The 24,419-nt window shown below is 53.8% G+C and overlaps 1 protein-coding gene across 5 annotated transcripts in view; it reads left to right on the top strand.

The window, feature by feature from the left end:
- DOP1B (DOP1 leucine zipper like protein B) overlaps positions 1-24,419 on the top strand; it is a 122,178-nt gene that overhangs the window by 62,288 nt on the left and 35,471 nt on the right. For all 5 annotated transcript variants that reach the window (XR_009867289.1, XM_062205328.1, XM_062205318.1 and 2 more), the window contains exons 11-19: positions 2,237-2,356; positions 4,786-4,888; positions 6,034-6,225; positions 9,138-9,819; positions 11,152-11,423; positions 17,283-17,435; positions 18,514-18,614; positions 19,200-19,390; positions 22,407-24,036. Coding sequence is in view for 4 of the 5 variants with exons in the window: in XM_062205328.1 (XP_062061312.1) it covers positions 2,237-2,356; positions 4,786-4,888; positions 6,034-6,225; positions 9,138-9,819; positions 11,152-11,423; positions 17,283-17,435; positions 18,514-18,614; positions 19,200-19,390; positions 22,407-24,036 (3,444 nt within the window). In the remaining variant the exon portion in view is untranslated. The remainder of the gene's footprint in view (positions 1-2,236; positions 2,357-4,785; positions 4,889-6,033; positions 6,226-9,137; positions 9,820-11,151; positions 11,424-17,282; positions 17,436-18,513; positions 18,615-19,199; positions 19,391-22,406; positions 24,037-24,419) is intronic.

The following is a 24,419-nucleotide window of genomic DNA, read 5'->3' as shown; positions in this document are numbered from 1 at the left end:
AGGTAATACAGCCTCTCCTTTTTGCTTTACTCTGCCTGAAGTTGCGCTGGGTATGCTGCAATCGGTTCTAAGAATTTTCTGATTTATTCATTGCAGGTATCTAGAGAGTCCTCAGAGCTTGCATTTGTCTCCCGCAATGAGTGGTTTATTGCTTTCCTGAGTATGAAAGTACGCACACCCGTTTACTTGGACTCAAAGGTGTCGAGAAAAAGGATACCACGCTCAGTCCTGCCCCCTTCAGAGGAAAACATAAAACACTGGCGCCTCTTCCCAGGCTCTCACGGAGCGCAGGAATACGCAGACGGCGTGGTTGCCTGCTGCCCTCCGCGCCGTGCGCGGCTCTGCGCCTTCCTCCTAGCCAGTACTGCGGTTGCCACACTTGCATTCCGCGTTCAGAATTTATCATTCATACCCTGACCTACTCGCACTGATCAGCTTGGGGCTGTCTCCATGTCTTCGGGTTTTTTAATGGCCTTGCAGCAGTGCGTCCGTCTCCATGTCCCCATACGAGGATTTCTGTAGGATACATTCCGAGAATGAACTTCCTGAGCCGTGGAAAACACGTGTATCGTTAAAACTTCCCCTGATGAACGGTTGCACCATGTTATTCCATCAATAGAGTATCTAGTTACCTACGATTGGAGCAAAATCCGTTTTCTGTTTCAGATTCTTTTTATAGCAACTCTTTTTAAGATTTATTTATTTATTTATCATCACAGAGAGGGACAGGCAGAGGCAGACAGAGAGGTCTTCCATCTGCTGGTTCACTCCCCAAATGACTGCAGCGGCCAGGGCTGGGCCAGACCAAAGCCAAGAGCCAGGAGCTATCCATGTCTCCCACGTAGGTGTCAGGGGCCCAAGTACTTGGGCTGTCTTCCACTACTTTCCCAGGCACAGCAGAGGGAACTGGATTGGAAGTGGAGAAGCCAAGACTTGAACCAACACCCATATGGGATGCCAGAGCCACAGGCAGTGGCTTAACCCACTACACCATAGTGCTGGCCCCTATAACAGCTCATAAGCGATGTATCAGTCAATAAATATTGTTTATGGGGTCAGCACTACGGCATAGCAGGTAAAGCTGCCTCCTGCAGTGTCAGCATCCCAAATGGGCACTGGTTCGAGTCCTGGTTGCTCCTCTTCTGATCCAGCTCTCTGTTATGGCCTGGGAAAGTCCTTGGGCCCCTGCACCCAAGTGGGAGAACTGGAAGAAGCTCCTGGCTCCTGGCTTCGGATAGGTGCAGCTCCAGCCATTGTGGCCATCTGGAGAGTGAACCAGCGGGAGGAAAACCTCTCTCTCTGTCTCTGCCCCTTTGTAACTCTGCCTTTCAAATAAATAAATAAATCTTTAACAAAAAATTGCTTATGATAATAAGCGAACTATATAAACATAATATCTTTATCAGTTAGCCTACCTAGAACTGAGTTGTAAGTGGGAAAATGAGTCACAATTTTTTTCCTTTTTAAAAAAAGACTTATTGGCCGGCGCCATGGCTCAACAGGCTAATCCTCCGCCTTGCGGCACCGGCACGCTGGGTTCTAGTCCCAGTCAGGGTGCCGGATTCTGTCCCGGTTGCCCCTCTTCCAGGCCAGCTCTCTGCTGTGGCCAGGGAGTGCAGTGGAGGATGGCCCAAGTGCTTGGGCCCTGCACCCACATGGGAGACCAGGAGAAGCACCTGGCTCCTGCCTTCGGATCAGCGCAGTGTGCCAGCCACAGCGCGCTGGCCGTGGCAGCCATTGGAAGGTGAACCAACGGCAAAAGGAAGACCTTTCTCTCTGTCTCTCTCTCTCTCTCTCTCTCTCTCTCTCACTGTCCACTCTGCCTGTCAAAAACAAAAACAAACAAAAAAAGACTTATTTATCTGAAAGGTAGAGTTACAGAGAGACAGAAAGAAAGAGATCTTTCATTTGCTGGTTCACTGCCCACGTGACCGCAATAGCTGGGTCTGAGCCAAACCAAAACCAGGAGCCAGGAACTCCATCCAGGTCACCAGTGTGGGTAGCAGGGGCCCAAGAACTTGGACCCTCATTGGCTGCCTTCCCAGGTGCGTTATCAGGGAGCTCGATTGGAAGCGGGGCAGCCGGGACTCGAACTGGCGCTTCGGGATGGGGTGCCGGCATCCCAGGCAGCATTGGCTGGTGCTCCACGACGCGGGCCCCTTAGTGAAGTTTCTCAGACACAGTTCTCACAATGCGGGACTTCCCATAAATGTATTTCTCTCTCCTCCTTTGACAGCACAATCAAGGAAAACAAAAACGCGTCTGAGATTGTGAAGACGGTGAATCTGCTGATCACCTCCCTAAGCACAGACTTTCTCTGGGATTACATGACCCGGTGCTTCGAGGACTGCTTCAGGTGCGCGTGCCCTTTGGGCCCGAGGAGTCTGGAAGGAAGGGCGAGAGGGGGTCACAGTTCCAGCGCTGCCCAGCGAGGTCAGGCCGCGTACCAGGAGCTGGGGCTGGGCGCTCCTGCCTGTGCTGCAAAGTTCAACCGAAACGGCATTGGGAGGAACTCCCCTGAGATCCTGATGGGCCAGGAAACGCCTCCAACAGGAAGGGTCCCATCCTCTTTGCCACGCAATTCCAAAGCCACCTTATTTATTGAAGTCTAACTTGAGAAAATCCTCTGCATTTCCCAGTCATGTTCATCAAATCCTCTTTCTTGGCACCGTTCTCCCGGCCTGATCTGTATAAAGCAGCTTAGTGTTGTGGCTCTGCCTGGAGAATGTTCTGGAAATCCTCTATCTTCTTACCTTCCTGTTGGAATTAGTGTAGTCCATTGATGCTTTAAGATACCATAATGAGCTTTACTGACACTTTTTTTAAGAAGCCCTTTTTTTTTTTTTAATTTGGGGGAGTGGGATGGAATTTTCCATCTGCTGGTTTGTTATCTAAATGTCCACAACGGCCAGTGTGGGCTGGGCCAGACCAAAGCCAGGAGCTGGGGGTCAACCCAGGTCTCCCAGGTGGGTGGCAGGGACCCAGTTAGCTGAGCCGTCACTGCTGCCTCCCAGGGTGTGCGTTAGCAGGGAGCTGGAGTCAGGAGCAGAGCTGGGAATTGTCCAGGAGTCATGAGGGCATCCTAACCGGTGTCTCCACTACTAGGCCAAGCACCCACCCTGGTTATTTTCTTTCTTAAAATAATATTTATGTATTTATTTGAAAGGCAGAGTTACAGAGAGGCAAAGGCAGAGAGAGAGGTCTTCCATCTGCTGGTTCCCTCCCAAGATGGCCGCAATGACTGGAGCTGTGCCAATCTGAAGCCAGGAGCCAGGAGTTTCCTCTGGGTCTCCCACATGGGTGCAGGGGCTCAAGCACTTGGGCCATCTTTTACTGCTTCCCCAGGCCACAGCAGAGAGCTGGATCAGAAGTGGAGCAGCCGGGACTCAAACCAGTGCCCATGTGGGATGCTAGCCCTGCAAGCAGGGGCTTCACCCACTACACCACAGTGCTGGCCCCTGGTTATTTTCTTAGTAAAATGCTGCTACCTGGGTGCAGCCAGCTCCTCCCCACCCCCCCCCCCAGCCCTTGGTGCTGCTTTCCCCCCAGAGGCCATCACTGTCCTGGGTGTCCCTGCCATGCCGTTACGTGCGTCCATAACAGATGTGCCTCCCCAAGTGACAGGGCCCGCTCTGTCCGAGTCCTGCAGCAGTAACGTTTTGCAGTGAGCTGTCTGGGGGCACCGACCGTCCACTGAGTGCTGTGGTCTCCCGAGTGAATAAACAGGTTTCAGTATTGTCCTTGTTGCCTGCAGTACAGTGGCAATGTTGTCATCTGTCCTCTGTACACAGGGTGTTTTGAGTAGACACCCCGAGATAGCTAACACCGCTAGGGTGCGGTTCTTCGAAGGAATTCTCCAAGATAAACTGTGATCATCAGCGCTGACTTACAGGGCAGAGAAAGACCTCGGCATGGGCTAGCCGATAGCAGCGAGGTGGATCCTCAGTTACTCCGCTCTGAAAGTCAGTACATGCAGCCACCCCTCGGCAGCCGTGGGGAGTGGCTTCCAGGACACCCCTGGGACACCGCAGAGCCTACCCACATTCCCCTGCGAGCTTTAAGCTGCAGTGCCTAAAGCACAGGCGTGCTGCGCAGATCCTGCTGACACCGTGTTACTTAGGGTGTCGTGTCCGGAGCAAAGGCCTGAAGGTGTCCACTACAGGCAGTTCCGCCTGATCTGTGGCTGGGTGACTCTGGGTGCAGAACACACGATGGGTCCCGAAGGCCACGGCACCCACTTCTCCAGGCACCTGCTCGTTGAGGGGAGTGTCAGACGTCAGTAAGGGATAAGCTGCTAGCACTGGGCTTCATATGTAAGTTAGGCTGCGCTGTAGAAGCCAGCGAACTGTAATCAGCCCAGGTCCTGCTGAGCCCCTGGGAGTCCCAGGAGGGCCTGTGTGTGTCAGGTGCCCCCAGCCAGGTGCCACTTGGCCTGTGGTGTTCTCAAGCCCCTGCTCCTGCCCTGGGACTTTTGCCTTGGGCTTGGGGCTGGGGACCAGGACTGTACCTGTGCTGCAGGTCTGCTGGGCATGACGTCCTGCACGGGCACGGGACTGCACACGTCTGAACTGACAGAGCCCACGCTGGAGACAGGCAGGTCACAGACACCTGCGAGTGTCGCCCCTGCTCTGTGCTCTGTGGCTGTAGCTGCCGACACTCAGCTCTTAGAGCGGCAGAAGCCATCTTTGACTCTCTTGGAAGTGGAGTGACCACTGGAAGCACAGGAAGCGCTGACAGGTGCGTCAGGAGCAAGGACTCACTTGTTTTCTCCTGTGATGGCTGCAGGCCAGAGAAGCAGAGGGACCCTGCCTGGAGGAGCGCCGGCCCGCCCCCCACGGTCTCCGAGCTCTGCAGCCTCCTCGTGTTCCTGTTGGACGTGATTCCCTTGGTAGGTGCTCTGCTGAGATGGGATGACGCCTGTGCACTGTCATCGGCCTGCCCGGAAAGCCCAGATTTACTGAGAAACCCGCATGTTTGTTTCAGCTTGTAAACTGTATTTAGATGTAGCCTCTTATTCGCATAAATTTTTTTTGACAGGCAGAGTTAGTGAGAGAGAGAGAGACAGAGGTCTTCCTTCTGTTGGTTCAACCCCCCAAATGGCCGCTTGAAGCCAGGAGCCAGGTGCTTCTCCTGGTCTCCCATGCGGGTGCAGGGCCCAAGCACTTGGGCCATCCTCCACTGCCTTCCCGGGCCACAGCAGAGAGCTGGCCTGGAAGAGGGGCAACCGGGACAGAATCTGGCACCCCGACCAGGACTAGAACCCTGGGTGCCGGCGCCGCAGGTGGAGGATTAGCTAAATGAGCCGTAGCGCCGGCCCACATAATTTTCTTTTTACTATGAGAGGCAGGAAGACAGACAAACAGATGGAACTGCTATCTGCCAGCTCATTGCCCAATAGCCAGGGCGAGGCTAGGCCGAAGCTGGGAGCCGAGAGCTTAACTCAGGTCTCCTACGTGGGTGGCAGGGATCTAACCCCTGGAGCCCTCACCTGCACATCCGCAGGAGGCTGGGACTGGGAGCGGAGCTGGGACTCCATCCCAAGCACTCAGATTGAGACCCAGGCATCCCGGCTGGCAGCTTGACTGCGGGGCCAGACACCGCCCTCCTGCTGTTTTCAACGTCTTGTTTAGAAGAGCTTACAGTTTTTGAGCCCCATGTACGTGGGCCGAGCTGACGTCAAGTACACCAGCTGTTGAACTGGCCATCATCCTGTTCTCCAGCTATTTATTTAGGGGTGACTGTAAATATATTTCCTAACTAAAATCGCACAGGTGGCTAATTGTCACAAAGGAAGCCAATTTCTGCAGTTTGAAATGTGTGCGGCAGTTTTATTATTTCTTTCTCCATTAGAAAGAAAGGAGTGGAAGAGTGGCCTGCTTGATCTAGATAAAAAGAAAATATTATTTGTTTTCTGATTTGGGATTTAATATGAAACCTAAGCTCTAAAAAACTGAATTTCCTAAATTTCCTGAATTTGCCCAGACTGTAAGTGGACAGCGTGGGAGTTAAATTAAACCTGTGCTTGTTTCACAGGAACTTTACTCTGAGGTGCAAACCCAGTACCTCCCGCAGGTGCTTGGCTGCCTGGTGCGGCCTCTCGCCGAGGAGACGGGGGCCTTGAGCTTACCTGAACTCACGCACGCCTTGAAGACGTGCTTCAAGGTGCTCAGCAAGGTGCAGATGCCGCCTTCCTACCTGGACGCGGAGTTCACCAGCGGCAGCTCGGTATGTGCCCTGAGGGCGGGAAGAGCTCTGCTGGACTGGAGCAGCCTATGGCCGGGGCCAGCGTTGTGGCGCATCCAGGGAAGCCCCTGCTTGCAACACTGGCATCACAGTGCTGGTTCACGTCCCTGTCCAGCTCCCTGCTGATGCGCCTGGGAGAGCAGTGGAGCATGGCCCATGTGAGAGACCCAGATGGAGCTCCTGGCCCCCGGCTTCAGCCTAGCCCAGCCTGGCTGTTGCAGGAACCTGGGGAGTGAGCCAGAGGATGGAAGGTCTCTGTCTCCCTCCACACCCCACTTTCTCTCCATCGCTGACTTTAAAATAAATTTTTAAAATCTTTTTCTAAAAACTGGTCAGCGATGTTGCCAGATTGCCTTCCACAAAGACAGTAATCATCTCACAGTTTGATGCCCATTATCTTCGGATTGGTTCTGTTTTCTACTTTATTTAGGGATTTGGAAATTTTGCCCTTGAAATCAGGTCAGGGCAGTGGCGGGCAGGTTGACTGGATGGGAATTGGGGCTCAGCACACAGACCACTTGCGGATGGCGACCGCAGTTATGAGCTTGGGCTCATCTCTGTCTTCTGTAGCTGCTCTAGCTAGTGGAAGAAAATGTCCTGAAAACAACGTAGGGCACAGCGCTAGCATACGTGGTCCACACACACGAGCACAGACACCCAGCCACCTCCCTCCCCAGGAGCACCTGGGCAGCTGCCGAGGGTTCACATTCAGAGGAGCCTGGGCCGAGCACCCCTGCCTTCTCTGAGGTGCCTGAGACCGGAAGCGCTTCAGGTTTCGGGCTTTTTGTTTGTTAGTTTGTTTTTCAGGTTTTGGAATGTTTGCATACACATGCGGTGTCTCAAGGACAGGATCCACATCTTAACAAAGATCACTGTCTCTTACACGCGTAGGCCAAAGATACAGTGGTTTAGCACATGTGCGGGATGATCCCGGCAGTGCTCGGAAAGCCTCAGTTCCAGGTTAGGGAAGCTCAGCTGGTGTTTAGTTTAGACAGAGACAAGCGGTGAATCAGTCCATTGAAGGTTGAAGTGGCACCACGCTGGAAAAGCTACTGTGTGCACGCCTGCATGTGTGTGGACAGGTGTAGGTATACATGTGAGTGAACACGTGTCTGCATATATATATATGTGAGTGAACACGTGTCTGCATGTATATATATACATGTGAGTGAACATGTGTGCATATATACATGTGAGTGAACACGTGTCTATATACATGTGAGTGAACATGTGTCTGCATGTATATACATGTGAGTGAACACGCGTCTGCATATATATGTGTGTGAGTGAACGTGTGTCTGCATGTATATACATGTGAGTGAACACGTGTCTGCATATATGTGTGTGAGTGAACATGTGTCTGCATGTATATACATGTGAGTGAACACGTGTGCATATATGTGTGTGAACACATGTCTGCATATATATGCATGTGAGTGAACACGTGTCTGCATATATACATGTGAGTGAACATGTGTCTGCATATATATGTATTTATGTGTATATGTGTGTCTATATATGTTAATATATATTGCTGAACAGATACTTTTTTCAGCTTCATCTTAGGGTTTCATGCCTTTATTTGACCATTAGCTCAGTTTCCTCATTCATGGGGTTTTTTTTAAAGATTTTTTTTTTTGACAGGCAGAGTAGAGAGACAGAGAGAAAGGTCTTCCTTCCGTTGGCTCACCCCCCAAATGGCCTCCACGGCCGGTGTGCTGCGCCGATCGGAAGCCAGGAGCCAGGTGCTTCTCCTGGTCTCCATGCAGGTGCAGGGCCCAAGCACTTGGGCCATCCTCCACTGCCTTCCCAGGCCACAGCAGAGAGCTGGACTGGAAGAGGAGCAACCGGGACAGAACCGGCGCCCTGACCAGGATTAGAACCCGGGGTACTACCCGGCGCCACAGACGGAGGATTAGCCTAGTGAGCCGCAGCGCCGGCCTAAAGATTTATATATTTATTTGAGAGACAGAGTTAGAGAGAGAGACAGACAGAGAGAGAAGTCTTCCATCTGCTGGTTCACACCCCCAAATAGCCACAATGGCAGAGGTTGAGCCAATCAGGAGCCAGGATCTTCTTTCAGGTCTCCTACAAGGGGGCAGGGACCTAAGCGCTTGGCCCATCTTCGCTGCTTTCCCAGGCCATAGCAGGGAGCTGGATGGGAAGTGGAGCAGCCAGGACTTGAACCGGTGCCCATATGGGATGCCAGCTCTGCAGGTGGAGGCTTTAACTGCTACACCACAGTGCCAGATGCTCATTCATGTCTTTTAGTTAGTTGGAAACAAGTTATAAGCAACCTACTTTGCTTTTGATTTTTTTTTTTTATTTGAGAGATGCAGAGAGCAACACAGAGAGAGAGTGGGCTCCCATCCCGCTGACTGATGTCCCCCTCCGACCCTGCAAATGCCCACAATAGCCAGGGCTGCGCAGTCTGAAGCGGAGGCCAGGAACTCAGTCCAGGTCTCCCACATGGGTAGTAGGAACCCAGTCACTTGAGCCATCCTCACTGTCTCCCGAGATCTCCCTTGGCAGGAAGCTGGAGTCCAGGGCCAGAGCCAGGTATCAAACCCAGCAACTCCAACGTGGAACACTTGCGTCTTAACTGCTAGGCTAAACGCTCACCCCAGACAACCTTTGAACCTGGAATGTCAAACCCAGCCTTGCCCCAGGGCGTGCGGCCCCTCCGCCTGTTCTTGGGGCCCCACTCCCCTTCTTTGCCTGCCTCCTTACTGTTGTGATATCTTTCCATGGATTCTCTTGCTGTAAAGGGCTACAGTTCTGAAAAATGGCTTTGAAGTGCATTCCTGACTTTCAGCAGGTCCTCGAATTCCTAAAGAATTCGATGCTCAGCACAATGTTAATAGTGGTTTCCTTTTCCTTTTTCTTTTTTTCAGAGTCCAGTAAAAGGCGAAAACGAAGTAATTTTAGAAACAAAGGCAGTGATTGCCAGGGATGAAGATGCGTCGTTCCCCCCACTGAAATCTGAGGACAGCGGGATCGGGCTCAGCGCCTCGTCGCCGGAGCTGTCCGAGCACCTGAGGGTCCCTCAGGTGTCTCCCGACCGAGACGACGTCTGGAAGAAGGGCGGGAGCATGCAGAAGACGATTCTCTGCATCCAGGAGCTGATCGCCAACTTTGCCAGCAAGAACATCTTTGGAGTGCAGCTGACAGCGTCCGGGGAGGAAAGCCGGCCCGAGGAGCCAGCGGGGAAGCGGGAGAAGGGTGGGACCCCGCGCCCGGCGGCCGGCAACCCCGGCAGGAAGAACTCCTGGGAGGCCAAGCCCATCACCGTGCCCCAGTTCAAGCAGATGCTCTCGGACCTGTTCACAGTGCGGGGGTCTCCGTTCAAGACGAGGAGTTCCGAGTCGCCCCCAACTCTGCCCAGCAGCCCGAGCAGGAAGAAGGAGGGAGACTGGGACGTGGAGCAGGCGGTGATTGAGCTGGGCGGCTCCAGGGAGGAGTGCAGGGAGGCCTTTGCGGCTGCCTGCCACCTGCTGCTCGACTGTGCCACCTTCCCTGTCTACCTGTCCCAGGAGGAGATGGAGCAGCTCTACGAGACGCTCTTCCAGCTCCCAGGTGAGCGGGTGGCCCTTCCCCTGGAGCCGGTCCCCCTCTGGCCATCCGCTTGCTGAGGCCACAGAGGATCTGGAGCTGTGCCCGCAAGCTCAGACTTCAGAGCATTTCGGGGTGAGGATTTCCGGGGTGAGGTTGCCCAGCCTGTGAAGCCTGTGCAAACACCCCTGCCTTGGGAAGCTCCCAGACGCCCAGCGTTCTGATAAAGGTGCTCAGCCTATGCCTGCCACGTCGGCTTCCATCCCTGTTTGTCAATGAGTTGTAAACATTTTTGACTTCTGTCTCACTCTGTAGCAAGTTGGTAAGGACCAGGATTGTGTTTTTGTTTTATTCATTTACTTTTGCTCTCTGGGTCTGTATCTTTTTGAAAGATTTATTTATTTATTTAAAAGGCAGAGTGCAGAGGGAGAGACAGAGACAGAGAGAGAGAGATCTTCTGTACTCTGGCTCACTCCTTAAATGGCCACAACAGCCAGGTCTGGGCCAGGCCAAAGCCAGGAGCCAGGAACTCCACCCTGATCTTCCACATGGGCACTGCCTTCCCAGGTACATTGAGCAGGGAGGTGGATCAGAAGCAGAGAAACCAGGACTTGAGACAGCACTCCGGTATGGATGTCAGTGCCTCAGCACCGCAACCTGCCAGCCCCAAGGGTACCTTGGGGAGCTAGCGCAGCCCCTCAGAAACCCAGCACATCCAAGAAACCTTCCAAAAGCTCATGGAGAATGCCTAGCATGTGTAGATTTCAAACTTTTTTTGCACCAAAATAAGCCTGTCTTTTAATTGCATTTTTGCATGCACTTGTTGAAGCGCCCTCATCAGAGGTGTTAATGTAGGTGGTTCTTAGGCTGTTTCATGGCACCAGTTGTTGCAGGTTTATTGGTTGGTTTGCTGGGCTGCCATAGCAACGCCCCCACAAACAGGGAGGTTGAAGACTTCAGAAATGTCTTCCCTCACAGTTCCGGAGGCCCGAGTCCCAAGGGCTGCCCGGCCCCGCTCCCTCTGTGGCTCTGGGCAGAGCCCTCCTTGCCTCTCCCAGCTCCTGCTGGTGGCCGGCAGCCCGTGGCCTCCCGTGGCTGGCAGCTGCTTCCCTCCAGACTCTGCCCGCGTCCTCACAGGGCAGAGTCTCCCCGGGTGTCTCCGTCTTGCCATGGCATTTTCCTCTTGCAAGGACGCCAGTCACAGTGGATTAGAGCTCATCCTAACTGGACAACATCCGTGCAGACCTCATTTCCACAGAAGCACCTCCCCCCCGAAGGTCAGCATGCTGCCCTCCTCCCGTGGTGCCTCGGCAGACCCACTGCCACTCACGCGCTCTCGCTTGTCCCTGGCTGCAGGAGCCGGCGACCCCAGTTTCCCAGCCTGGCTCAAGTCCCTCATGACGATTGCCTGCTGTGTGAACGACTGCTGCCTCCAGAACGTGGCCATCTCCACGCTGCTGGAAGTGATCAACCACTCGCAGTCCCTCGCGCTCGTCATTGAAGACAAGATGAAGCGCTCCCGGAGCTCCGGACACAACCCATTTTTTGGCAAGCTGCAGATGGTGACCGTGCCTCCCATCGCGCCAGGGATACTGAAAGTTATTGCAGAAAAAACGGACTTCTATCAGGTACTCCCTGCTCTCAAGAGAGGTGTTCCCCAGGGGTGGCCACTGGCCATGAATAGGGCTGTCCTGGTGGCACCCACAGCTTGCCTGAGACGGAGACCGCCTCGTGTCCCAGGCTGCTGCACAGCTTCTTGGGTTGGTTTTTTAGTTTGTTTGTTTGTTTATTCGTTTAAGAGGGACATAGAGAGTTTCCTTCTGCTGATTCACTCCCCAAATGGCTGCAATGGCTAGGGCTGGGCCAGGCTGAAACCAAGACCCTGAATCTCCATCCAGGTCTCCTGCATGGGTGCAGGGGCCCAAGCACTTGGGCCATCTTCTGCCCCTCTCCCAGGAGCATTCACAGAGAGCTGAATCGGAAATGGAGCAGCCAGGACTCGAACCGGCACCCATATGGGATGCTGGCATCCCAGGCAGTGGCTTAATTTGGGATGCCGCAAATTCTGGCCCATTTTTTCTTTTCTTTTTGTAGAGGTTAATTTATTTATTTGAAAATCAAAGTAACAGAGAGAGGGAGTGAAAGACAGAGGTCTTCTGTCTGCTGGTGTACTCCCCAAATGGCCACAGTGACCAGGTCTGGGCCAGGCTGAAGCCGCGAGCCTGAATACCCATCCGGGCCTCCCACGTGGGTGCAGGGTCCAAGCACTTGGGCCATCTTCTGGTCCTTTCCCAGGAGCATTAGCAGGGAGCTGGGTTAGAAGTGGAGCAGCTGGGACTTGGGACTGGTGCTCACATGGGATGCCGGTGTCGCGGGCAGTGGCTACACCCGCTGCACCACAACACCAGCCCCATGCACAACCTCTGACGCGGCAGCAGGTACTCAGTGAATGTTCGTACCTAGATCTGGGCTGATTCGACTTCACGTGTAACGGCCCTGTATTCACCTGAGTGTTAGGAGAAAGAACCCATGCTCCAGTTTGTCAGATTAAAGGATGTGGTAGAGGTAGGAGGGCTTAGCCTCCAGGGACTCTTAGGACTTGTCAGACTTAAGAAAGATTATTGCTGAAGACGGCAAGCAAATGCTGTCCATCTTTCTTGGGGACAAAATAAGAAAATCGTTTAAAGAAATACATCGTAGAGCCCATTTCACTGCAAGAGACTGGAAGCCACTGTGAAGCTTTCGATAAAGAGGAAGGGCGCGGCAGGCGTGGAGTAAAGCTGGGGCCTCCCCAGACAGACGGGAAGCTGCTCCCCGCGCCAGGAACTCGCTCCGCACATCTCCCTGCCAACCAGCCAGCTTTCCGTGGCCCTTGACCTTCCATCTGCCTCATGACCCTCAAGTTTGGTTCCCAGAGCTAGTGGCACCTGGAGCTCTTATAATTCTCTACTAAAGGTCAAGGTTGTAAAACAGTCTGCTGGTGAGGCCCCCTTGGGTTGGATACCGTCTGCTGGTCCAGCCCGTGGCAGAGATGGGTGAAGGGGAGGAGAGGCCGTTTGCTGCAGACAGGGATTTGCTTACCCCCCAGGACCTGTGGATGGAACGTGCCCTGCCAGCAAGTGGAGGGGGCGGCACATACCCTGAAAAGTGAGACCCTAAGGGGTTTATTAGACGTTGTAGAACTGTGTGTGTGAAGGAGTCATTGAATTCCAAAGTGTTGTAGAGCTTGCAGCAGCTCTCTGTAAGACTTAAAAAAAAAAAAAAGATTTATTTACTTATTTGAAAGGCAGAGGGGCCGGCGCTGTGGTGCAGTGAGTTAACGCCCTGGCCTGAAGCGCTGGCCTCCCATATGGGCGCCGGTTCTAGTCCCAGCTGCTCCTCTTCCGACCCAGCTCTCTGCTATGGCCTGGGAAAGCTGTAGAAGAAGGTCCAAGTCCTTGGGCCCCTGCACCCATGTGGGAGACCCGTAAGAAGCTCCTGGCTCCTGGCTTCGGTTCAGCACAGCTCTGGCTGTTACAGCCATCTGGGGAGTGAACCATCAGATGGAAGACCTCTCTCTCTCTCTGCCTCTCCTCTCTCTGTGTAACTTTGACTTTCAAATAAATAAAAAGACCTTTAAAAAAAAAAAGAGAGAGAGAGAGGGGCAGAGAGAGAGAGACAGAATCCTCTATCCACTGGTTCACTCCCCAAATGGCAACAACAGCTGGAGCTGAACAGATCCAAAGCTAGGAACCAGGAGCTTCTTCCCAGTCTCCTATGCAGGTGCAGGGACCCAAGGACTTGGGCCATCCTCTGCTGCTTTCCCAGGCCATAGCAGAGAGCTGGATTGGAAGTGAAGCAGCTGGGATTTAAACTGGCGCCCATGTGGAATGCCGGCACTGCGAGTGGCATCTTTACCCACTGTGCCACAGCACTGGCCCCTCTGTAAGACTTTCAAGCCGGCTGGCTTTTTCCCTACTCATATCTGAATGAACGCATCTCAAAAACGGCATTTAACTGAGATGAACTCTCTTTTTAATAACAGCTTTATAGAGTTATGATTCACACCCTATGATTCACCTTTTAATATGTATGCATTTTAGGGCTGGCACTGTGGCACAGTGGGTTAAAGCCACCACCCACAGTGCTGGAATCCCATGTAGGCACCAATTTGAGTCCCAGCTGCTCCACTTCCAATCCAGCTCTCTACTGTGGCCTGGGAAAGCAGTAGAAAATGGCCCAAGACCTTGGGCTCCTACACCTGTGTGGAAGACCTGGAAGAAGCTCCTGGCTCCTAGCTTCGGGTCAGCTTAGCTCTGATGATTGTGGTCATTTGGGGGAGTGAACCACTGGATGCAAGACCTCTCTTTCTGGCTCTACCTCTCTCTCTGTAACTTTCTTTCAAATAAATAAAATGGGGACAGGCTCTGTGGCACAGCGGGTTAACGCCCTGGCTGAAGTGCCGGCATCTCATATGGGCACCGGTTCTGGTCCCGGTTGCTCCTTTTCCCACCCACCTCTCTGCTGTAGCCTGGAAAAGCAGTAGAAGATGGCCCAAGCCCTTGGGCTCCTGCACCCACGTGGGAGACCCAGAAGAAGCTTCTGTCTCCTGGCTTTGGATCGGCGCAGCTCTGGCTGTTGTGGCCATCTGGGGAGTGAACCATGGGATGGAGGACCTCTCTCTCTCTCTCTCTGTCTCCACCTCTCTCTGTAACTCTCTCTTTCAAATAAATAAAATAAATCTTAAATAAATAAAATGGCCATTGTGGCCATTTGTGGAGTGAACCAGCAGATGGGAGACCTCTCTCTCTGCCTCTCCCTCTCACTGTCTGTAACTCTACCTCTCAAATAAATAAATAAAATCTTAACAACAACAACAAAAACATTCAAAATCAGTATATTTTTGAGTTATTTTCTTGATGGCTGCTCTAGAGTTTCCTGTGCGTCTCAGGGAATCTTCAGTTTTATGCAGACTTGGTCCAGGGAGACAGAAACAGGGCTCCTGCCGTGCTGTGTTCCCGTACTTTCTGTGCTCTTCTTGTTACACGGGTGACACTGGTGTGTATTACAGACCCAGCCATATGCACTGCCGTAATTACCAATAGGTATGGCTTTGTCTTTTAGAGGAGCTGGGAGAAGAAAGGATACCAAGTAGGCAGAGTCTGCTCTGTTCGCCTGTTGGGGCGTCCCCGGCCCTCTCTGTCGGCGTCACCGGCTGGCGTCTTTTCTGTGCTCCAGTACATTTTGGATGTGCTGTGACTGTCAAGTTGGTTTCTGTGTGTTGTAGGCCCAGCAAGACATAGGGTCCCTGTCGCTTTACACAAGTGTTAAAGAAAGGAGAGGAAATCCGCACTCCTGTCGTGACATAATTATTTTCACTGAGGCTGTTTCTTTCTTATATGCACCTGAAAGAACCTCCTCTTAGATGGGTTCTGTAGCAACAAATTCTGCATTTTTGTTTATCTGGGGATGTCTTTATGTCACCTTCATTTTTGAAAGGTAGTTTTGCTAGACATGGGATTTCCGGCTGATCGTTGTTTTCCTTCAGCACTCTGAATAGGAGAACCAGTGTGTGCAATCTAATCATAACTGTAATTCTTATATATAAGAATAGTAAATGAGCACTCGTTGGACACCCCGTAACAAACTCACAGGTCAATGGGTGAACGTACACTGGAGTGTGTCACCCGATGCCTCGGCCCCCACTGTCTTGGCTCAGGAGCCACTGTTAATCATTTGGGGGTTCCCCTGTAAAAGAGGACTTGTTTTTCTTGTGCTACTTTCAAGATTTTTTTTATTCTATTTTTTTTTTCATATTCTAATAGGGTATAACTGGCTCTGTATTTCTTTATTTTTATCCCACTTGGAGTTTATTGAGCTTCTTAGATGTGTACATTAATGTTTTTCACAAATTTGGGGATTTTTCAGATTCTTTCTTATATTGTTTCTGCCCCTTCCTCGTCTCTCCTGGCTCTCCTGTTAGCTGTGTGCTGGCGAAGCAATGGTGTCCCGTGTTTCTCTAAGGCTCTGTTCATTTTATTTCTTTTTTCTCTCTATTCAAGTAGATTTTTGGGGGGGACTTATTTATTTATTTTGAGAGTCAGAGAGAGAGGAAGATATAGATATCTATATATATAGAGAGAGAGGTCTTCCATCCACTAGTTCACTCCCCAGATGGCTGCAACAGCCAGGGCTGGGCCAGGCCGAAGCCAGGAGCCAGGAGTTTCTTCCAGGTCTCTCACATGGATACAAGGACACAAGCACTTGGGCCATCTTCTGCTGCTTTTCAGGCCATCAGCAAGGAGCTGGATCAGAAGTGGAGCAGCCGGGAATCAAACCAGCGCCCATATGGGATGCTGGTGTCGCAGAAGGCAGCTGTACCTGCTAAGCCACAACGCCAACCCTTCAAACAGATTTCTTAATTTCTATTGATCAAGTTTCTTTTCTGATCCTTTTGCTAATTGAAATACACTGTTGAGCCTGCTCCAGTGAAGTTTTTTGATAAGTTATTCTTCTGTCAACTCTAGCATTTCCATTTGGTTCTTTTAAAAAACATCTGGCCTACGCACTGGTACCTTTTGACAAGACTGTCACTATCCCCTTCTTTACTTCTTTAACCATGATTTCTTAGATACTTGAACATGCTTGTAGTGGCTGCTCTGATTTGTTTGCCTGCTAAATCTGACATCTGGTTGCCCTCACAGCTTCTGTTGTCTGCCTCTTTCTGTATGTGCATCAGTTTTCTTACATGTACTTTTTTAAAAGAATTTCTTTAATTGAAAGGCAGAGTTACTATTTTAAAAAATTGTGTAACCAAAAAAAAACAAAGGCAGAATTACAGGAAGAGAAGGAGAGACAGAGGTCTTCCATCCTCAGCTGTTCACTCCCCAGATGGCCACAACAGCCAGGGCTGGGCCAGGCAGAAGCCAGGAGCATGGAACTCCATCCGAGTCTTCCACGCAGGTGGCAGGGGCCCAAGCACTCAAGCCATCTTCTGCAGCTTTCTCACACACATTAGCAGGAAGCTGGATCAGAAGTGGAGAAGCAGGGATTCAAACCAGTGCTCATATGGAATGCCAGTGTAACTGCAGGCAGCGGCTTAACCCGCTATGCCACAACGCTGGCCCAGCGGCCACCGCAGACCCCCATGCTCACGGTGGGTCCCCAGGGCCGGCGGAGGCTGAGGCTGCTCCCCTCCCTCCCTCGGATGCAGTCTCCTGCTGACTGCCTCCCTGAAGGTGAAGTTGGGGGTCAGGGCCATGGTGCCCTCAGCTGGTGGGAAGCCTTCATGGACAGCCTGGGCGCTGCGGTGCTGGGGGCCTCGGCTGGGTTCTGCTCCATTCTGTGTGTCATATATGATGCCGATGGGTGTCTGGGAACCTAGGATGCTCTCACAGCGATGGAAGTCAGAGCCAGCTCATCCGGGTTGGAACTGGACTGACGCGAGGGCACGTGTGTGCGTGCTGCTGTGTTGACGCGGGGACTCCGCTTCCTTGTTCTCATCCCAGAGGGTGGCTCGCGTGCTCTGGAATCAGCTGAACAAGGAGACCCAGGAGCACCACATCACCTGTGTGGAGCTGTTCTACCGGCTGCACTGCCTGGCCCCCACCGCCAACATCTGCGAGGACATCATCTGCCACGCCCTCCTGGACCCCGACAAGGTGAGTGCTTCCGGCCGTGACGCAGCCCCCAGCCGGCCTTCGCTGCCGGAGCAGCCCACTGCCGTACCTGCGCGAGACACACTTGGATGAAAAATGGCATGGAAAGCTAAGTGGATTTGGGACCCCCAAAAATTGCAGCCTGCACAGAGGTTCTTCGTGGTAGTTTTCTGTAAGCTTTATGAAGCACCTGCTGAAGTCTGGGGCTCTGGGCATCCTGATTGGTGAGCGGGGGTGCTCCAGAGTGTCGGGGCTGGAGGCTGCTGTGCAGTCCCAAGGTCAAGGTTTGCAAGGGAAATCTGCCCAAAGTCTGTGTAAGTAATTTTTTTAAATATTTATTTATTTATTTGAAGGCAGAGTTACGGGGCGGGGGGCGGTCCTTCCATCAGATGGTTCACTCCTTAGATAGCCGCAACGGCCGGAGCTGCGTCCATCTGAGGCCAGGAGCCAGGAGCTCCTTGCGAGTCTCCCACATGGGTGCAGGGGCCCAAGGACTTGGACCATCTTCCACTGCTTTCCCAGGCCATAGCAGAGAGCTGAATCAGAAGTGCAGCAGGGGCCGGAGCTGTGGTCTAGCGGGTAGAGCCACCGCCTGCAGTGCCCGCATCCCATATGGGCGCTGGTTCGAGTCCTGGCTGCTCCACTGCTTCCATCTGCTGCTGCACTCCCCAAATGCATGGCCACAGTGGCCGGGACTGGGCCACATCGAAGCCAGGGGCCGGAGCTCCCGCAGCATCTCCCACATGGGTGGCAGCAGCCCAAGCAATTGAGCCATCATCTGCTGCCTTCTTGATGGGTCATCCAGGAGCCAGCTCACAGGCAAAGCATCGGGGACTCGAACCGGCGCTCTGAACTGGGATGCCAGCGTTGCCACCGTGCCACGAGCCCGGCCCCGATGCCAGGTCCTGAACGCACACTTTACTCCCCGTGCATCTGTGATAAAGTGGTAGAGAAAAGGGAGCGGGTGCGGGTTGTCCCTTTCCCGCTGCTGACGTCAGACCAGTAACCGTGGCATCCTCGCTGCTGTCGCCGTCGCTGCCTCTGTTCTTACGCTCTGTGCTCTCGTCTCTTTCCGGCTCAGGGGACGCGCCTGGAAGCCCTGTTTAGATTTTCCGTCATCTGGCACCTGACACGCGAGATCCAGGGCAGCCGAGTGACGTCTCACAATCGCTCCTTCGATAGGTGAGGCCGCCGCTGTCGTCGTTAGAGTTCCCCTCCCGCGAAGGAAGTTCGGCAGGGTTCTTGCTCAGCGTGTGGAGCTGGGGTGGGGGGAGGTGACCCCTGCACGTGACGTCTGTGGCTGGACACGTGTGGATACGTGGCAGGAGTTTTCTTCACTTGCTCGGGGAGTGAGCAAGCCAGCTTGCTTCAGACCCTGCCCCCGACTCGGGCCGTGGGCAGGAGATGCAGGGGCCTCCCCTGGCCAGGTCTGGCAGCTGCCCTGGGTGTGCACACGTGTCACGTGGCCGACCGCTTGCCTCAGGTGTAGACTGTACGCAGGAACACTGTCCTCCGTGCTGTTTGGGTCTCTGAAGCGCTAGGTGGGAGGACAGGCGTGCAGCAAGGAGCCCACCCCCAGGTGAACACATTTTGGTAGAGATCTGAGCATTGGGGTTTTAAAGCGCCCCCTGGTGTTTCCGACCTGAAACCAAGGTTGCGAAGCCCTGGTCCTTGCCTGCTGGGATCTGTCGTCAGAGCTTGGGTGCAGCTGCCCCGGGGCGTCTGTGTGATGACACCACGGGCTCAGTGCAGCGTTCCCGCCCGCAGGTCCTTGTTCGTGGTGCTGGACAGCCTGGCCTGCACGGACGGTGCCATCAGCGCGGCAGCCCAGGGCTGGCTGGTGCGCGCCCTTTCCCTCGGGGACGTGGCGCGCATCCTCGAACCCGTGCTCCTGCTCCTGCTCCAGCCCAAAACGCAGCGAACGTCCATCCAGTGCCTCAAGCAGGAGAACTCGGCTGGTGAGCAGCCCGCACGGGGCCCTGGGTGCGGGAGGGGGAAAACAGTGGCTGGACGCAGCTGCGTGGAGGGACTTGGGCTTCCGTACTGAGTAGACACAAACAGCGAGAAAGGACTTTGGGAACCTGAAGGGACTTTGGAAATGTAAGGACCCGGTGAACTAGCACCTAGAAATACCAGGTGGTGAGTTTGCTGCTGTCACCAGAAAACTAGATCATTTTGTTATTGAAAAACAAATTTTTGGAATAGTACTGTGCAATAAAACGCTAAGCCAGGGCCGGCGCTGTGGTGCAGCGGGGTTCGCTGCTGCTTGCCTTGCCTGGGTCTGCCGTATCAGGGTGCTGAGACAAGTCCCAGCTGCTGTGCTGATCCAGCTCCCTGCGCGTGCACCCAGGAAGGCAGTGGACGGTGGCCGCTGTGCCTGTGCCCCTGCCACCCAGGTGAGAGACCAGGATGGAGTTCCAGACTCCCGACTTCAGCCTGGCCCAGACCTGGCTGTTGTGGCCATCTGGGGAGTGAACCAGCTGATGGGAAATTTCTCTCTCTCAGTCTCTCCTTGTGTCTCTGTAACTCTGCCTTTCAAATCAATCAATAAATAGTTTTAAACAGATAAGGTAAGTTTATTTTGGTGCAGAAATACATTTTTTCCGCAATACCCAGTTCCACAGACTCGTTGAAGACCCCTGCATTTGTGAAGGTTCAGCTGCGAGCTTAATGGTTTCTCTTCTGCTGCTCTGAGGTTCATTCCAGCTACAAAGTCCTGTTCCTCACAGTAGCAGAAATGCAAAAGAAGGAAACCTTCTATTCAGAGAATTTCCAGAAGGCATCTGTAGCACAAGAGAATGTAGGGGATCACAGGGAAGGAAAAGGAAAACTACGTAAACGTGCCAGGTGCACTAACCCAGCATAGCTTGTGCCAGGTGCACTAACCCAGCATAGCTTGAGAACAGTTTTCTAGGTGGGGTTTAAACTTTGAGTTAGTTTGTTTAGGTGGGTTACTCTGTGCTGTCTCAGTCTTCTCTTACCTAGAGAAGTAGCCCAGGGGCAGGTGTTCGAACCCGCAGTTAAGACACCTGCATCCCGTATCAGCGTGCCTGGGTTCAGTGCCCCTCATTCCAACTTCTGCTGAGGCAGCAGGGGGCAGCTCAAGTGGTTGGGTTCCTGCCACCCACAGGGGAGACCTAGATGGAGTTCCTGGCTCTTGGCTTCAGCCTGGCCTGGCCTGGCCCGGCCCTGGTTGTTGGAGGCATTTGGGATGTGAACCAGCAGATGGAAATCAATATCTCTCTCCCCCCCACACCTCTCAAATAAATAAATAAATATTTAATTGTTTTTTAAAAAGCCCAGCGTTTAGGAAAGCAGGTATATGAAACAGCCCCGCCTCTGTGTGCGCTTCCTTGCTGACCCTGTGAGCTCTCCTTCCCTTTGGGAGGGGAAGCTGGCTGCCTTCTCCGAGAGCAGGCACTTGTTAGTCCATGTTGCAGGAAAGCAAGACTTACGGAAGTATAAACTCAGCACCTTCTTAAAAGGTTGACAGCCATTCAAGGCAGCTAGGTCTCTTAGCATTCCTTTGCTTGGGCTTTCAAAGTCTCCCAGCACCTCCTTGCTGCTTCCCTCCTGGGTACCTTCTGCCGACCTCCAGGTGGGAGAGAAGGCTTCGCTCCCACCATCTGTCCCTGGAGGAAGCTGGACGTGAGCGCTCACCTCCCCCCGCCTCTGCCATCGTCTAGAAACCTAGGTTCAGGACTTGGCGGTGCGCTCCGTGGAGCTTCTACATTTCCGATGTTCTGTCCTGGTCCTGTGCAATGCTCAGGGCGTAGATTGGTTGAAACCTGCAGAACTGAAATGTTTGGCAACACCAAAGACCTTTGTCTTTCACTGATTTGTAAAAATGTTTAACTGACATATAGCAATTGTACTATTTATGGGGTACAGTGTGAGAATTCAGTCCATGGATACGATGTGCAGTGACCACATCAGGCGAGTTAGTGTTTCCGTCTCCTTAAACGTTTATCATTTTTTTGTGTTGGGATCCTTTTTTTTTTTTTTGAGACTCAAAGGCCAGCATTGTGGCTCAGTGGACTAAACCACCACTTGCAAACCCAGCATCCCTCATCAGAGAGCCGATCCAAGTCCCGGCTGCTCTGCGTCTGATTCATCTCCCCGTTAATGCGCCTGGGAAAGCAGCAGATGCTGGCCCAAGTGCTTGGGCCTCTGCAGATGGAATTCTAGGCTTCTAACCTCAGCCTGGCGTAGCCCTGGCTGTTGGGGCCACCTGGGGAGTGAACCAACTGATGCAAGATCGCTCACTCCCTGTCTCTTCCCCTCCCTGTCACTCTGCCTTTCAAATAAACAAACCTTGCAGAAGAGATTTAAATACTTCAAATGTTGGCTGCTTACAGGATTACTAGCACATTTATCTTAAAAACTGGAAGGAGGAAGTCCAAGCATGAGGAAGTCCCCCTACTGCAGGCTGAACGGCCTGGGGGTGGGAGCGGGTGGGGATTGGCTGGGCAGGCGCCCTGGCCGGCTGTCTCCTGGCTCTGTGCTGCAGACACTGCCCCGACTCGGGCTCGTCCCGTGCCCACCACTCTGCAGCCCCGTCTCCCCTTCAGCCCGATGGCCCCTGCAGCTCACTCCCATCAGCAGCCTGCTGCAGGCACGTCCCTGATGCGTCGCGTCTCCTGTCTGCACTCTGCGCTCTGCTTCCCAGTTTGCCCCGGCACAGGACGTTGGCGCCCGATCACTTCCGGGGACAACATCTTAGATCCCTGGTTTTTACCTGCTCTCCCCCGAAAGCTGTAATACGTAAATTTCCTATGACGGAGTAGCTAGATTCGCCCCTTCCGTTGTCAGCCTTCTGCCCGTAATGTGATCCGGACTCCGGGGCTGTGGCTTCGTGTGGGAATTTTGTTCGCATTGAACTTCCTGTCTGTGCTGTCTGACTTGACTGTCCCAGAGCTGTTCGCCACAGCCACCCTTGGGTGCTAAAGCCGTTTGTGCTTCTGTCATTTCCAGAGGACTTGCATCGCTGGTTCAACAGGAAGAAACCCCCCTGCAAGCAGGCGTGTGGCGCTCCTGAGCTTCCGGAAGGCAGCTCGGAGGAACACCTGCCCCTGAGCCAGTTCACCACGGTCGACCGCGAGGCCATCTGGGCCGAAGTGGAGAAGGAACCAGAGCAGGGCCCGCCACGGAGTGAAGTGAGCGAGGAGGACCTGCCCTACTACGTGGACCTCCCTGACGAGACAGCCCACGGTGCTGGGGACAGCAGCGAGCACACCGAGTCCGCGGACACCAGCTCCGGCCACACGGACAGCGAGAACACATCCTCCTTCTCCTCCCCCTCCCACGAGCCGCAGGAGCTGAGCCCGGACGAGAACTGCTGTGTGGCCCTCCCCATGGCAGGCAGGGTGTACCCCAAGCGCCCGTCCTTGCTGGCGGCCTTCCACTCAGAAAGCTTCAAGGCCGGCGCCGGGCTGAGCCTGACCCGGGCGGACTCGGACAAGACCCAGGCTTCGGAGTCGCTGTCGAGCGACGAGGAGGCCGACGTGGAGCTGCAGGCCCTCACCACGTCCCGGCTGCTGAAGCAGCAGCGGGAGAGGCAGGAGCGGCTGGAGGCCTTGTTCAAGCACATCCTGCTCTACCTGCAGCCCTACGACTCGCGCCGGGTCCTGTACGCCTTCTCCGTGCTGGAGGCCGTGCTCAAAACCAACCCGAAGGAGTTCACCGAGGCCGTGTCCAGCACCAGCATGGACACCAGCTCCACTGCGCACCTCAATCTCATCTCCAACCTCCTGGCTCGCCACCAGGAGGCCCTCATCGGCCAGAGCTTCTATGGAAAGCTCCAGAGCCAGCCCCCCAACGTGTGCCCCCACTCCCTGCTCATTGAGCTCCTCACCTACCTCTGCCTGAGCTTCCTGCGCGCCTACTACCCGTGCTACTTGAAGGTCTCCCACCGGGACATCCTGGGCAACCGAGACGTGCAGGTCAAGAGCGTGGAGGTGCTGATCCGCATCATGACCCAGCTGGTCTCCGTGGCCAAGTCCGCGGAGGGGAAGAACGTGGAGTTCATCCACAGCCTGCTGCAGAGGTGCAAGGTCCAGGAGTTTGTGCTGCTCTCGCTGTCGGCGTCCATGTACACAAGCCAGAAGCGCTACGGCCTGGCCACCGCCGACCGGGGCAGGGCCCTGCTGGAGGACAGCGTCTTCGAGGAGAGCCTCATCAACCTGGGTCAGGACCAGATCTGGAGCGAGCACCCTCTGCAGATCGAGCTGCTGAAGCTCCTACAGGTGCTGATCGTCTTGGAACACCACTTGGGTCAGGTGCAAGAGGAGGCCGAAAACCAGCCGGCGCTGGCCCGGGAGTGGCAGAGGACCCTCAACTTCCAGCAGGCCATCAGCGCCGTGCAGTACGTGCAGCCGCACCCCCTCACCTCGCAGGGCCTGCTGGTGTCTGCGGTAGTGAGGGGCCTGCAGCCCGCCTACGGCTACGGCATGCACCCGGCCTGGGTGAGCTTGGTCACGCACTCCTTGCCGTACTTTGGAAAGTCCCTGGGCTGGACGGTGACTCCCTTTGTTGTCCAGATTTGCAAAAACTTGGACGAGCTGGTCAAGCAGTACGAGAGCGAGTCTGTGAAGCTGTCCGTCAGGTACGTTGACCCGTTTTGCCTCGGGTGCTGATGGGAGGTGACTTCAGTCTGGTCGGCAGCCTCTCTAGCATCAGGGGACTTCCAGTTCGGTTGCTTTATTTTTAGCACCGTGCAGCTACCCAGGCTTTCTCAGTATTGCAGGGAAAATCCGCTACTCTGTTAATTCTGCTTAAAAATGTGAGTCACCTTCATAGACATTCTACAACACCCGAAACCGTTTTTCCAAGGTGACATTACGAAAGTAAAATAGCACAAGAGGTGCCTGTTGTTTATTTAAAAACTCATTTCAGAGTCAGGGAGACAAGACAGAATGAGCGAGCGCCATCTGCTGGTTCACGCCCCAACTGTGCACAGCAGCTGGGCCTAGGCCAGGACCAAAGCCA

The sequence above is a fragment of the Lepus europaeus genome, chromosome 2 (assembly GCF_033115175.1).
Source record: "Lepus europaeus isolate LE1 chromosome 2, mLepTim1.pri, whole genome shotgun sequence".
In the NCBI taxonomy this organism is placed as follows: Eukaryota; Metazoa; Chordata; class Mammalia; order Lagomorpha; family Leporidae; genus Lepus; species Lepus europaeus.
This window is presented reverse-complemented; position numbering and strand designations above follow the sequence as displayed.